The sequence below is a fragment of the Phyllostomus hastatus genome, unplaced genomic scaffold (genome assembly GCF_019186645.2).
Source record: "Phyllostomus hastatus isolate PE091 unplaced genomic scaffold, TTU_PhHast_1.1 phas_contig_495, whole genome shotgun sequence".
Lineage (NCBI taxonomy): Eukaryota > Metazoa > Chordata > Mammalia > Chiroptera > Phyllostomidae > Phyllostomus > Phyllostomus hastatus.
The window spans coordinates 9,908,200-9,921,679 of NW_025333895.1; the positions used below are offsets into that span (position 1 = coordinate 9,908,200).

Sequence of the window (13,480 nt, forward strand, 5' to 3'; positions counted from 1 at the left end):
TAAAACTGTCCCAGGATGTAAAGTACAGACAGCATAGGGAATACAGTCAATAATATTGCATTAACTATGTGTGGTGCCGGGTGGGTCTATACCTACTGGGGTGAAGACTTTGTAAGTTATATAAATGCCTAATCACCATGCTGTACAACTGAAACTATACAATATTGTATGTCAACTGTAATCGAGAAATTAAAAACCAGAAGAACAAAGCGAGGCCATAGGAAGATTTGGACAGAGGAGTAGCTTTTTGGTGAATCGCACTGGCTGATGGAGACAGCAGTTTATGCGGGGAGAGAGTGGAGGGAAGGAGGCTGTTCAGAAGGGAGTGCGAGGACCCAGCCCAGAGGCGACGGTGTTTGGACACGTGTGGTGGCAGTGTTCTAGCAGTCGGGGCAGCCCTGGTTATCCTGCGGTAACCGACAACCCCAAGTTCTAGTGGCTTCACAAAATAAGCACATATTTCTTACTCGTGCTCCATGTTAAGACTACAGGCGGTTGCCCGTGTGAGCCTCGGGCTGGGGGCAGATCTTTGGCATGGGGCGTCAGTGTGGCACTCTCTGCGTCACACGCTCCCTGCATTCCGAAGATCGCCATGTGAGAAATGCGGACAGAGGAAGGGAGGTCGAAGAGTGAGCCCTGGGCACCCCCATATTGAGGGGGAGACAGTGGGAAAGAGGAGGAGCCAGTAAAGAAAACCAGGAAGTTGGGTGGGAGGTCAATCAGGAGAAGGCCAGGTAGAGAGTGTATGTGGAAGGGGCGGTTGGCCACGTCGAACGCTGCTGGTAGGTCCTGTAAGATGGGGGATGGGCGTCAGTCAGCAGACTGAGCAACACAAGGGCACCGGTGTCTTTGGACGCACAGTGTTGATGGAGTGGTGCGGGGTAAGGAGGAATGGAAGAAGAGAGTTGTAGGTCATGAGACAGACAACTCTTCCAAAGTTTTGCTAAAACCGAGAGCAGGGGAACAGAGCCAAAACTGGAAAAAGAAGGGAAGTCAAGAGTAATCGTTTTTACAGTCAGAGAGGAAAGAGCATGTTTGTTCAACAGAATGACTCCCAAAGAGGAGAAGTTCCCCTGGCTGGTGTAACTCAGTGGATTGAGCAGGGGCCTGTGAACCAGAGTCACCAGTTCGATTCCCAGTTAGGGCACATGTCTGGGTTACAGGCCAGGTCCCCAGTAGGGGGCGCATGAAAGGCAACTACACACTGATGTTTTTCTCCCTCTCTTTCTCTCTCCCCCTCTCTCTAAAAATAAATAAATAAAACTCTTTAAAAAAGAGAAAAGGAGAAGTCGATGATGTAGAAAAGAGGTGGAAGAATTTTGGGAGAGGCGAGGAGTGAGGAGCCGGCTTTCGATGGGAGCGGGGGGCCGCTCAGGGACAGTGTGGCATGGGTGTGGAGGCAGAAGTTTGGGGCATTATCTTCTGATGAGAACTTTTCCAGTTGTTCAGTTAAGTCGAGAACAAGGTCGTCAGCCGAGAGTGAGGAGAAGGCAGCAAAGGTTGGTGGTTCAAGGAGGAAGGACGAGGGCTGACTGACTGACTAGTTAGGAAGGAGCTAGGGTGACACAGGAGGAGGGCCTGGCAGTGTGTGGGGGGGCCAGTCAGGGCGACTGTGTGTTTCCCCAGCCAGTTTAGGCTGCTCCGGGGAAGGCAAGGAGAAGGGAGGTGGCTTGAGCGGAACCCGTCTTGCGATGGGAGAGACAGTGCAGACAGAAGGGGATGAGGGCAGGGGTGGGCAGACAGCTCTGCAGACTGACTCTCGAAGCCGTTGGAGGGAGCTGCTGAAGTCTGCGGGAGTTCTTGGAGGACAGAACTCATGGAGACAAGGGCTGTATTGATGGTATTGTTTTATTTTCTTAAACACTTTACTTATTTATTTTTAGAGGGAGGAGAAGGGAGGGAGAAAGAGAGGGTGAGAAACATTGATGTGAGAAACAGCCATTCATTGCTTGTCGTACATGCCCTGGTCGAGGATTGGAGCCACAACGCAGGCATGCGCCCTGACTGGAAATCAGCCGGCGACCCTTTGGTTCCCAGGCCAGTGCTCAGTCCACTGAGCCACACCAGCCAGGACCTGTTTTCTTATTTATGATGCTTCGACTTCTGGGGGCCCTTGCTGGCTGGGGAGGGACTGTCCCTCCCAGGACTAATTCCTAGAGACAGCAATTTTCTGAGACCACACCTTTTACATATAAACCAATCCAGAGCCCATACCCCCACCTCCCTTATCTATATCTATGTCTATATAAATTTATTCATTTGAGAGACACAGAAACATTGATTTCGCTGTTCCACTTCTTCATGCGTCCATTGGTTGATTCTTGTATGTGCCCTGACCAGGGATCATACCTGCAACCTTGGTGTGTTGGGATGATGCTCTAACCAACTGAGCTACCCGGCCTGGGCCCACCTCCTTTATCTAACTCACACTTCATGCCAGTATTTCTCTGCTGAACTCACCCCAGGGCCAGGTATTGGGCACCGAGAGAGGACCCCGTAGCCCAGAGCCCACTGAGCTCATTCACGCTCTCCACCCCGACGCATGCTCACGCTGCCTCTGCTGCATCACCCACTCCTTCCCACAGAAAACACGGGACGGGCTCTGGGCCAACCAACCCTGGCACTTCCCATGTGGCCGGGTGGGGTGGCTCTGCCCTCCTCTTGGGTAAGTAAGTACTAAGCTCCTTCTTCAAGCAGTTGTCTGTGTCGGTCACCTCACCCGATGAAAACAAATCCTGGGCACGTTTTTAAGACCGAGGCCAGAGGGTAGGAAGGATCACCTATGTGGATCCTGAAGTTACTAAAACTTCCTGCAAAGTGGGACTGGAGAGATGACGGTGAGTCAGGAGCTGACGTCACCAAGACATAAGGGGGACAGACCTGGCCTTGAACAGGAGAGCAGCAGTGGAGGGTGGTGGGGTTTTATTCTGAGAAAGTGAGAGTTAGCACTGGGAGATTTCAGGGTGACAGGGAAATGGTCTGGAAGTGGCCACAGGGGTCAGGGGTGGCACCCGAGCTACCTCTAGGCCCGGAGGTACAGAAGTTGTGTGAAAATAAACATCCACACTGGAGAGGCTCCGGGAGAGCCTGGGTGCCGGGGAGGAAGAGGACGGGACTTGGGGACAAAGGTCAGGGCAGCTGTGCGCAGCTTCCAGAACATCGATGGGTGGGTGATGGGGTCAGAATGAAGGCCACGCAGGGCCGTTCGGGGGTCTGGCTGTGGGAGACAGAGGGTACAAAGGCCGCCGCTCTGCTGTCCCTGTTTACTGCATCTCAGCAGCAGCTGACACACCATCTCCCTCTCCTTCCTGAAACCTTCATTCTTGACTTCTGTTGTGGACACTGGGCATTTTGGACTGCCCACGATCTCCCTCCTTCCCCTGGGCATGCTGAACTCCTTGTTCAGGAATCCCCCCGTTTGGCACCGTGGTTAACCACACCCCCTCCGGGGTACAGTAAGTACAGCAGGGTGCTGTGGGAGCCAGGTGGGGCCTCCCTTTCCTCGCCTGGCCCAGCGGGACCCCTGCGGCCTGCAAGTCTCCTTTCCTTTTGCTTCGGGGCTGGATTAGGTTTCTATGGCTTTCACCTCAAACTCTCATGTCTTGAGTGTGTAACCACTTCTTGGTCCTTCGTCTCCCCCACACTCGTGCACAGAAGTGCCCAATGGACATCTCAGACTCTGCGGGTCATGGATTTCTCCCGCACCCCATACCTCGACGTCCTCCCTCAAACACCCCATATTTAACTAGCAGTGGGCGCCCACTGCAAGCTTCTTAGAGCCAGCACAGCCTTCTCCTTCCCAGGCTCCCCGGTCTCCCGTGCGCACTCGCCGTGCGCTGCAATTCACTCGGCACAGAGCCGCTTTTTGAAAACGATACATCTTTAGATGTCCCTCGGCGCCCTGGAGTCACGCGCATCCCGCCCCACGCAGCCTCCGACCCGCGCTCCCTCCTCTCCAGCCCCACACCCACGTGTTCAGGGAGGGCTCCCCTAGGGACCCACCCCGAGCCCCAGGACCGCCGCGCGGACGCAGCAGGCGCACACACGCCAGCCCGCCCTCCTGACGTCCTTCCGTGGAGTGACGCGCTGGGCGCAGCGAGCGACCTTCCAGTAAGCCCGCCGCGACCCCGCGCCCCTGTTCTCCGGCCACGGCGTGGCTCCGCCCCCTCGGCAGGTGAAGCGGCCGCTTTCCTGAGGCAGCAGGGGGCGCACGTGCGCCGGATTCCGGCGACCTGCCGCAGACCTCCACCTTGCGGGCCAGGTCCGGGCTCTGGGCAGACTGGCGAGGGCTGGGGACTGGCAGGGTGTTGGGGGACAGGACTAGGAAGGAACCCCGCGGCATAGGGTTGTGGCCGAGTTGGAGGCGGACGGGGCGTGGGCGTGGCCGAGGCGGGGGGTGGGGAATGGGCCTGGCTGGCGTAAGGCGTGGCCGAGGGCGTGTCCGACCGAGAACAGGGCGTGGCCAGATCGGGGGCGTGGCCGAACACGGGGGTGGGCTGGTGGGCGGGGCGTCGTCGAGCACGGGGCGGGGTCGAGGGCGTGTCGGACCGGGGCGGTGCACAGAACACAGCGGGCCAGCAGGCGGGCGGGGGTGTCAGTGAGTGACGGTGCGGCCTGGCCCGCGGGCGGCATGGGGCGGGTGCAGCTCTTCGAGATCCGCCTGAGCCGCGGCCGCGTCGTCTACAGCCCCGGGGAGCCGCTGGCAGGGACCGTCCGCGTATGCCTGGGGGCGCCGCTGCCTTTCCGAGGTGGGCGCGGGGTCGCCTCCGGGTGGGCCAGGCCGGGCGGGTTCAGGTGGCTGTGCCCGTACCTAGGGCAGGGCCAGGGCTCCCGGAAGAGGCTACGGGTGGCGCTGAGCCTGGGAAAATCCCCTCGCCCCTCCCGGCGGCCCGGAGCTCGAGTGGGCTCTACGCGGATTCCTCGGCTGCGGGGAGGGTTGGGTGGGGCTGGCGGGGTTGTGTTGACCCTCCGGTGTGGGAGGCCGGCGGCGGTCGGGGCAAAGTAGCCAGGCCTGGGTGGCCGTCTTCCTTCTCTGCCTTTCCTGTTCTCTCCGCCTGGGGGCGGGGTCTTAGAGCCTGTCCAGATTGCTGAAGCCCACTCTGACTGGACACATGCATGCCTCCGACATTCCCTGTAGGATATGCAGGGTCCGCTGAGGCCTGCACCTGATGGACCCTCACCTGGAGGCTGGGCTTTCTCTCCCACACACCCAGGCTCCTGGTGCAGGCCCTTCCTCTTCACAGACAGTCCCAACCCTGTGCAGGTCCCCAGCAGGACCCACTCCGCACCCGTGCACTCATGCACCCGCTTACATCCAGCTTAAGCTTGTCCTTGTGTTCTGGGGATGTCTTGCATATCCCTGCGTGCTCCAGGCCCGGGGCCCAGCCGGCATGTGGGAGCTGAACCTGAGCCCTCCTGGCCAGTCCCGCTGCTGGTGCAGACATCTGGGACCTCGGGACTGGGGATCGGGTTGCTGCAGCGGCCCTTGTTAGGGCTCTCCATAGGTGCTGGCTTCCTCTGCTGTTCCAGGTGTAGACTGGGCTCTGGGTTGGGACTTTGGGGCTCCGACCTCAGGGTGGGGGGCGTGGCAAAGGCACAGTGCAGGGATCCCTGGCTCTGAGTGCAAGGTTGTGTGGTGCATCCCTGCAGGGCTGCTCCTCCACCCTGGGATCGTTGGCCAAAACCACAGCTGCCGGGCTTCCCCCTGCGCCTTGACCTTCCAGACACCTGTGTGGTTGACAACTCAGCACTTCTGGTCCCTGCTGAGGACTGAACTCTTGGGACAGCCACCTCTCCATGCTGGACAGGCCTAACCCGCCCCAGCATGCGACAGTGTGAGGCTACAGGGGTCTGAGAAGCTGGGGCAGGTGCCTCCTGTTAGGGGTCCAGCCTCGTGGAGCCTCCTCCCATGATGTGGTCGGCTCATTTCTGGTCTCCCCGGTTGAAGTTTGGGGTTTGAATGGGAGTAGATGTGGCAGGGGGCACAGTAGGGACAGTACAGTTCTTCCCTGGGGCACAAGCGACAGGTGAGACATGAGATGGGGCTGGAGGGCTCCTGGCCGAGGGGAGAGTGCCACGCAGGGCCACAGGAAGGAGGCGCAGGCTCATGGCCGGGTGGACACACGCACACAGATGCCCATGCTGGGGCCATTGCCTGGCGCATCCACCCTGTCACCCTCCTGTGCCTGGGGCCCTGGACAGCGGGCGGATGTGGACTGCAGTGCAGAGGTGGCCTAAGCTGTGTGGGACTGGGCCGGGCGGGGCAGAGCCCCCGGGCCTCACGTGGCGAGTGGGATGTGGGGAACGGACAGCTGGGCCACAGACGGCTGAGGGAGCCCCCCGATGGTCCCAGCTGTAAAGGTGCTCGCCCCAAGTAGGGGAGAAGATGGGTGCTGCAGGTGCGCCGGGGCGTTCTCCAAGCCCTGCCTGGGTGTGGGGAAGGAGAGGTTGTGGTTCTTTTTTTAAAATGTATTAAAAGGCTTGTTGAGCTCCTGCTACCAGCCAGCGATACCATGGGGAGGCCCCCCCCCCCCGGGCAGAACCCAGAGGAAGGGGCGGCAGCCAGCCCCCAGCCCCACTAACTTGCTGTGCCCTTGGCACAAGCCAGATGCCGCCCTCTCCGCTTGCCGTGCTCCCACTCCGTGAACCCTCACAGCAGCCCTGGAGGTAGGCGCTGGTGTGCTCGTGTGGCAGATTTGGAACCAGGGCAGAGAGAAGTGGCTCGTGGGCTAAGCTTTAGTGAGAGGATGCGGCAGAGGCCGGGCTGCTCCAGGCGTGTGGGGCCTGGCCGACGGTGGGAGAGACCTATGGAGCAGAGGAGGGCTGAGCAGAAGTCGTCGTGGTCAGACTGTGGATGGGCAAGGGAGGGGGCTGCCGGCCAGGTGATAGTGCTGGCCGGAGAGGACAGCTCCGGAGGTCACTCTGGAGCAAGGTCTACATGATGATTTTCCTTAGAGAACCGGGGCAGCCGCAAATGTCCAGACACGGACACCCGTCCGTTCCGTGCCTGCCTCTCGTTATGCATTGAGTATCGGGTACAGCTGAGCAGCTGCAAACCTGGACGGCACAGCACGGCGGCTCTGTGGCTGGTGTGGTGCTGTGCGGCGGAGGCTTGCAGAGCACACCTGGCCCCGTCCCGGGCTGTGGGCGGGCACACACTCTGGTGTGAGGGCCATGCTGTTGTCCAGGGACAGATGCCCCCTGCAGGGGGCAGGACAACTCGCTGTGTGTGCCCCCCCTCCCTGCACCTCCACTGTTCCCCCATGCAGAAGAGGGTGGACGGGAACAGGCCGGTCTGACCCCACCTCCAGTGACTGGAGGCTGCGCATTCAGTCAGGGTGCCCGACTGGACCTCTGTGTGTCCGTGTGACATGGGGCTCTGCAAGGGCGTCGGGAAGGTCACAGACCTCCGGTCCCTCTGGGACACCCCAAGGGTCAGTTTAATACTGTTCGTTTTTGGGGGGTCAGGTGTGCCCACAGCTCATTCACCTGAATTCAGGGGGCCAGGGCCAGGTGGGGTAGCGAGTCTTTTAGCCACGAGCTCGTGGACAAATGGGCTGTGCCTGCACGGTGGGCCGATGTGAGCAGGGACGCTCCAGGCTCCTGAGCAAACAGCGTGCGATTCCGAGACCCGCTGGGTCCCCTGGTGTGTGCCGCCCTGCCTGGCCCTTCTGCAGGCCCGTGCCAGCCTACGTTTGATCACTCTGATGTCAGAATGTCGAGTGTTTTGATTAGATATCAAATATTTAATTTTTGCTCATCTGAGTGGCTACAGTGGTAAGTCCTCTGAGTTTCCCTGACTTCTGGTGAGGTGGACATCTGTTCCTGTTATCTGCTACTATGTAAACCCCTGAGTGACAAATCATTCCTAAACCACGTGGTTTAAACAACCATTTTATGATGTCCCAGGGCATTGTGGGTAGGCATTCAAACACAGGTAGGCAGGGCAGTTTTTCAGTGTGTGTGTGGCTTGGTAGGGCTCGGCTGGCACTGGGCCGGTCTGGGGCCCACCAGGCTGGTCTGGGGCCCACTGCACCCCTTCTGGCATACTCTGTCGGTCCCAGGGCGGCCAGATTCAAGGGGCGAATGCACTCTGTCCACAGGGAGGGTTAAAGCTGTGTGGCCTCCTGACCTGCGAGGGCGTCTTCTCCCTAGGTCTCGGTCACCCTTCCCTCTGTGCCTGCCCATCCCCTGCCTGGTTGCTCCTGGGCTGTGTTGGCCTGCAGGAGCCCTGGTGCCCCAGGTTTCAGGGTGGGAACACTTCCGGGTCTGGGCCCAGGAGGGCCCGGCTGACGGACCTCGGACTAGAAAGCAGGACTGAGGTCCGGAGGTGCGGCTGGGCTGGCATGGAGGCTTAGGGCTGGTCACTGGCAGTGCCGATGGGGCCGGGGAACGAGCCAGGGCCATGAAGGAAGTTGTGTGTGCTCAGGGTGACCCACAGGAAGCTGCGTCAGCAAGGTGGGGCTGTCCTGGGGAGGTTGTAGGCATGACTGGTGGGACTGACCAGGGCTGACCCCTGGTGCTGGGCACTGGGGACACCGGGTTCTTCCTGCCTGGTGGCTCCATCAGGCAGGTATCAGATTCTGAGTCAGTTTCCCTTCACCTGACTATCAAGTCACAGGAGGAAGTGGGTCTGGGCAGAGATGTACCAGGTGCGACTAAAGTCTTTGGCCTTGACTCAGCCCTGCTGCTCTGCCCTCTGTCACCAAGCTCCCGCCCTGCTCGGTGCTTGGGTCCCGCCACGGCCTTCTGACTGTACTGGACTGGACTGCACTCTGAGCGTGTGTGTGGGACTGCGAAGTTGGAGTTCCTGACCGCAGAAGGGGGGTGGGGGGGCAGCCTCTGCTGCAGAGGGTGGCGCTTCCACTGGAGAGTTGGGGTTGGGGGGGAGGACCCCCGCCTTCTCTGGATGCAGAAGATCCGCTCTCCTGGGCAGTGCTGGCCCAGGAAGTCAAGTCCCCACTCTCCAGTGTGTCAGAATTGGGTGCCTTTGCTGGCCAGGCAGGTCTGACCACATTCCTGGGAGGGCCAGCCATCAACTTCCAGCCTAACTGACTTGCCTGTGAGGCAGCATGAAGGCAGGGTCAGAGGTCATCAGTGCCCCAGGCCTCTGTTCTTCATCAGTACCCCAAGCAGCCGAGCAGAGAGCTGGGTTCTCACAGGTCTAGTGGGTTCAGGCGTGGCTGGAGCCACGGCTACCCAGTTGGGGGTTGCCCAGGGGTCCTCTGGGTGACCCCTGGGGCCTTCCTGGGCTGCAGAACAGATGGCACCCCATTCCTCACCACCCTGCCTCCCTGTGAACACCCCAGGGTGAGGGATGGGCAGATGTCTTCTAAAGACGGCAGACCATTTGCTGGCCTCCTCAGGGCCTGGCTGGGGGCACTGCCCTGCACCTGGGTGCTGCCAGCCCCACCGGAACCCTGTGCGGGGGGCAGGAAGGGGCCTGAGCCAGCAGCTCACTGGGGCTCACGCAGTCCCCCCTTCTTGCAGCCATCCGAGTGAGCTGCACAGGCTCCTGCAGGGTCTCCAGCAAGGCCAACGACGCTGCATGGGTGGTGGAGGAGGGCTATTTCAACAGCACTCTGTCGCTGGCTGACAAGGGTAAGTCTGCCTCTGGGAACCCCGTACATGACCATCCTTTCCCTGTGCCGTGCACCCGGATGGGTTTCTCTCCCTGGCAGATATTGGGCTTCGTCTGGTAGGGGATGGGTGGCTGAAGGGGCAGCTTCTCCTGGGTGTGGGTGGGCTCCCGCCCCTGGAACAGCTCTTGCCCCGGTTGTTCAAGCCAAGCTCTTGTCCCCCATCCTTTGCCCTGGCCATGACCCTATGCTGTGGCGCTGGATACGGAGGCTGGGAATCCCAGAAGCCAGATGCAGTGTGAGCCAGCTGGCTCCAGTGCCTGCTTCTTCCTGGGTGCTGCAGTGTCACCTCGGGCTCCTGAGGTCCCCTCTCCCTCACTCTTCCTCCTGTCTCTGCAGGGAGCCTGCCCCCTGGAGAGCACAACTTCCCTTTCCAGTTTCTGCTTCCTGGTGAGGGCCCAGCCTGGCCAGGGGTAGTGGTGGCAGGTGGTGGGGGAGGGTGAGAGGTGGGGGGGTGCAGTGGGATGCCAGTCTCTGCTCTCTCTCCAGCCACAGCACCCACGTCTTTCGAGGGACCTTTTGGGAAGATCGTGCACCAGGTGCGGGCCACCATCGACACGCCACGCTTTTCCAAGGATCACCAGTGCAGCTGTGTCTTCTACATCTTGAGCCCCCTGAACCTGAACAGCATCCCAGATATCGAGGTGAGGATGGGCCAGCAGCCCTCTGGGTGGCCCTCCCCTTGACGGATGCCCAGTCCCCATTCGAGGTACAGGGGCCAAGGTCTGAAAGAACAGTGACCTCTGTCTTCGGCTGACCATGCTTTGTCCAGGGTGGGGGCATGGCAGGGCTAAGCGGCCTTGTCCAGGATCTACCGGGGTCCAGCCGGCCCACCCCACTAACCCCCTCCCCACCCTCCCCACCCTCCCCACTCCCAGCAACCCAATGTGGCCTCCGCCACCAAGAAGTTCTCCTACAAGCTGGTGAAGACGGGCAGTGTGATCCTCACAGCCAGCACAGACCTCCGAGGCTACGTGGTGGGGCAGGTGCTGCGGCTGCAGGTGGACATCGAGAACCAGTCAGGCAAGGACACCAGCCCCGTCGTGGCCAGTCTGCTGCAGGTCAGAGCCCCCCTGGGATGGTGGGGGGGGCAGGTGGCTGGCCTGTGGGTGCTCACAGGCTGGCCCTTCCTTCCCCAGAAAGTCTCCTACAAGGCCAAGCGCTGGATCTACGACGTGCGGACCATTGCGGAGGTGGAGGGTGCCGGCGTCAAGGCCTGGAGACAGACGCAGTGGCAAGAACAGATCCTGGTGCCTGCCCTGCCTCAGTCTGCCCTGCCGGGCTGCAGCCTCATCCACGTGGACTACTACCTGCAGGTGCTGGAGCTGGGGGGGATGGCTTGGGGGAGTGGGCCTGGCAACTTGGAGCCTCACCCCTGCCCCAATCCCTCGCAGGTCTCCCTGAAGGCGCCTGAAGCCTCTGTGACCCTCCCGGTCTTCATTGGCAATATCGCTGTGAACCAAGCCCCGCTGAGCCCCCGGCCAGGCCTTGGGCCACCTGCTGGGGCTCTGCCCTCGGTGGTGCCCTCTGCGCCGCCCCAGGAGGAAGCAGAGGCGGCTGCTGGCCACCCCCACTTCGCGGACCCTGTCTCCCTCATCACCCAGAGCCATTCGCAGCAGCCACTGTCTGGCGGTCCCGATCTCTGTCCTCTGGACAGCAGCCCTGCTTCCCACCCCCTGCCCCCTGCCTTGTGCATCTCCACAGGTGCCACTGTGCCCTACTTTGCGGAGGGGTCCGGAGGGGTGGTGCCCACCATTGGTACCTTGATTCTCCCCCCAGAGTACAGTTCGTGGGGCCACCCCTATGGTAAGTGGGGGCCTAGGGCCTGGCTGGGGAGGGTGTGCCACCAGCCCCTTACAGACTTTGCTCTCTCTCCGCAGAGGCTCCGCCGTCCTACGAGCAGAGCTGCGGCGGTGCGGACCCCGGCCTGACCCCAGGGAGCTGACCCTGAACCGATCCGCCTTCTGCAGGCGGGCTGACCTTTGCTGTGGGACTCAGGGCCTCATGCTTTCACTCCCGGCCTGGCCCGGCCTACTCAGGACTCTCCACGCGCTGCCGGGCCCTCTGCCTCCCCTGGGCCTCCTCTTTGGCCCCCTGCAGTCGGCCTCTCCCAGCGGCGGGACTGGACGGACAGGTGTAAATAAAGCGCTTCATTTGTAGTGCAGGGCGCAGGTCGGCCTCTCGGGCGCCCTCCTGTGTCTGGATGTGCGGGTCCAGCCTGGGGGCCTTTTCCCCGGACACGCCCCCATCCGCTCCGGCGCGCCCCCTGGCCCCGCCCGTTCCCTCCGGGTGAGCCCCCACACCCAGGCCCAGCTCTCCCCGGGCGCGCCCCCTTTCCTAGGCCCCGCCCTTTCCGGGGCGAATCCCTCTCCTCGGACCGGGCCCCTCCTCCTTCCGGGTGTCTTGGGCCGCAGGCGCCCCGGGGGAGCGAGAGCTAGAGCTGGTGCTCGGACTCCCGGCGCTGCCTAGGGATGTTCCTTGGAAGCCAGGTTTCGTGTCTGGAGCTCTGGCCTTAATTTAAAATGGGTTTGTGACGGGGAGGAGGCCACCCTGTTCCACTTCATAAACGCACTCGTGGGCCAGCCGCTGAGCACGCATCGTTGCAGGCAGCGCGGTTTAAACCTCCGGCGCCGGGGATCCGGTCGGGTGAGGAGAGAGTCGCCCTTGGGCTTGGCCTCAGGTGTCACATCTGGCTGAGACTGCTTCTCACCTCCCATCCAGTACGACCACTCAGGCCTGACCCCGAGGTCTGTGTTTTTAAGGGCTGTCATTTAGCTCTCAAGGAACCCAAGCGCAAATAAAAAGCCGGGGTTTTGCAGAAAGACGTTTCTCAGGGACATCCTTGCAGACGTTCCAGACCCTTCCCGGCCAGTGATCCTGGAACAGACTTCGAGAAACACTGGAAGTGGGGTTAAGGCTTTGGGTTCGAAGTCCCGCTTGCCATACGGTGCAGGGTGAGCCTGGCTCGGGTACCTTAGTCTGTAACAAGCTCCTGGGACTACGAGGGGATGGGTCGAGCCCCTGTATCTCCAATGTGACAAGTTTATTTCTTGGAACATTTGACAGTCCAGAGGTGGAGGATCTGGGCCTGGTGGTGGAGCTGTTATTCTTTGTCCAGACTCCCAGGCCTCCCCCACACACCCTGTACAGGGTGGCTGTTCGAGTTTTCACCAGCATCCCACTTACTGGGCCCGCACCTCCAACTTTTGCACTCATCCCACTGGCCATCCTTTGCTGTTGGAAATGTGCTCTTTAGCGGCTGCCATGTCCCTGGCCAAATGTTACTGTTTGTGGAACAGGAAGAGGATGAATACCAGAGAAAAGCATGCCACAAACAGGGTAATCTAAAATCTCTGCCAGGAGCTGTGGCCTCTGTCGAAAGGGAAGTCCACATGGGTTCTGATTTTATCGCTGCCTCCTGACAGCTGTGTGGCCTTGAATGTATTCAACTACCGTACTATGGTTTGCACATTTACCGAGTGTGGGTAAGAACAGTGTCCATCTCTCACGACTCACCTGATGGTTAGAGTTAATAGTCACGTGCTGAGAACAGCATCTGACACAGGTTGCCTGTGATCAGACCAGGGTCGGGGTGGGTTGCACTTGTGCAAAGTGGGAGTGTAGCCTACCGCTGATGCTCGTTTGTATTTGCCTGGTAAAGGACTTTTCTCCATGTCTTAACTCATTTATTCATTCAACAAATGCAAGTATAGTTCTAGGCACCAGGGCACACCAGAACCCCTGACCTTCTGGACTTACACGGTAGTGAGGAAGACAGACAATATGGTTATGGAGTAAAATGAAGCAACTAAGTTCTGGGGTGCAGTGTCATTTTTAAGAGG

General features: G+C 60.3%; 1 protein-coding gene across 2 annotated transcripts; it reads left to right on the forward strand.

Moving 5' to 3' along the window:
* Window positions 1-4,576: 4,576 nt before the first annotated feature.
* Window positions 4,577-12,460, forward strand: ARRDC1 (arrestin domain containing 1). 2 transcript variants are annotated; one of them, XM_045846517.1, is made up of 8 exons: window positions 4,577-4,748; window positions 9,490-9,600; window positions 9,978-10,028; window positions 10,128-10,282; window positions 10,517-10,699; window positions 10,778-10,954; window positions 11,033-11,444; window positions 11,519-12,460. In XM_045846517.1, the coding sequence occupies exons 1-8, from the start codon at window positions 4,631-4,633 to the stop codon at window positions 11,581-11,583; spliced, it is 1,272 nt and encodes a 423-aa protein (XP_045702473.1). In that variant the 5' UTR covers window positions 4,577-4,630; the 3' UTR covers window positions 11,584-12,460. The 2 variants fall into 2 exon arrangements, with proteins under 2 accessions (XP_045702473.1, XP_045702474.1); XM_045846518.1 differs by lacking the exon at window positions 9,978-10,028.
* Window positions 12,461-13,480: the final 1,020 nt, after the last annotated feature.

Bases quoted from the DNA above. Each gene is read 5' to 3' on its own strand.
- ARRDC1 (XM_045846517.1), top strand. From the start codon at position 4,631: ATGGGGCGGGTGCAGCTCTTCGAGATCCGCCTGAGCCGCGGCCGCGTC. The intron at 9,601-9,977 runs GTAAGTCTGCCT...CTGTCTCTGCAG, and splicing joins TCTGTCGCTGGCTGACAAGG to GGAGCCTGCCCCCTGGAGAG. The intron at 10,029-10,127 runs GTGAGGGCCCAG...CTCTCTCTCCAG, and splicing joins TTTCCAGTTTCTGCTTCCTG to CCACAGCACCCACGTCTTTC.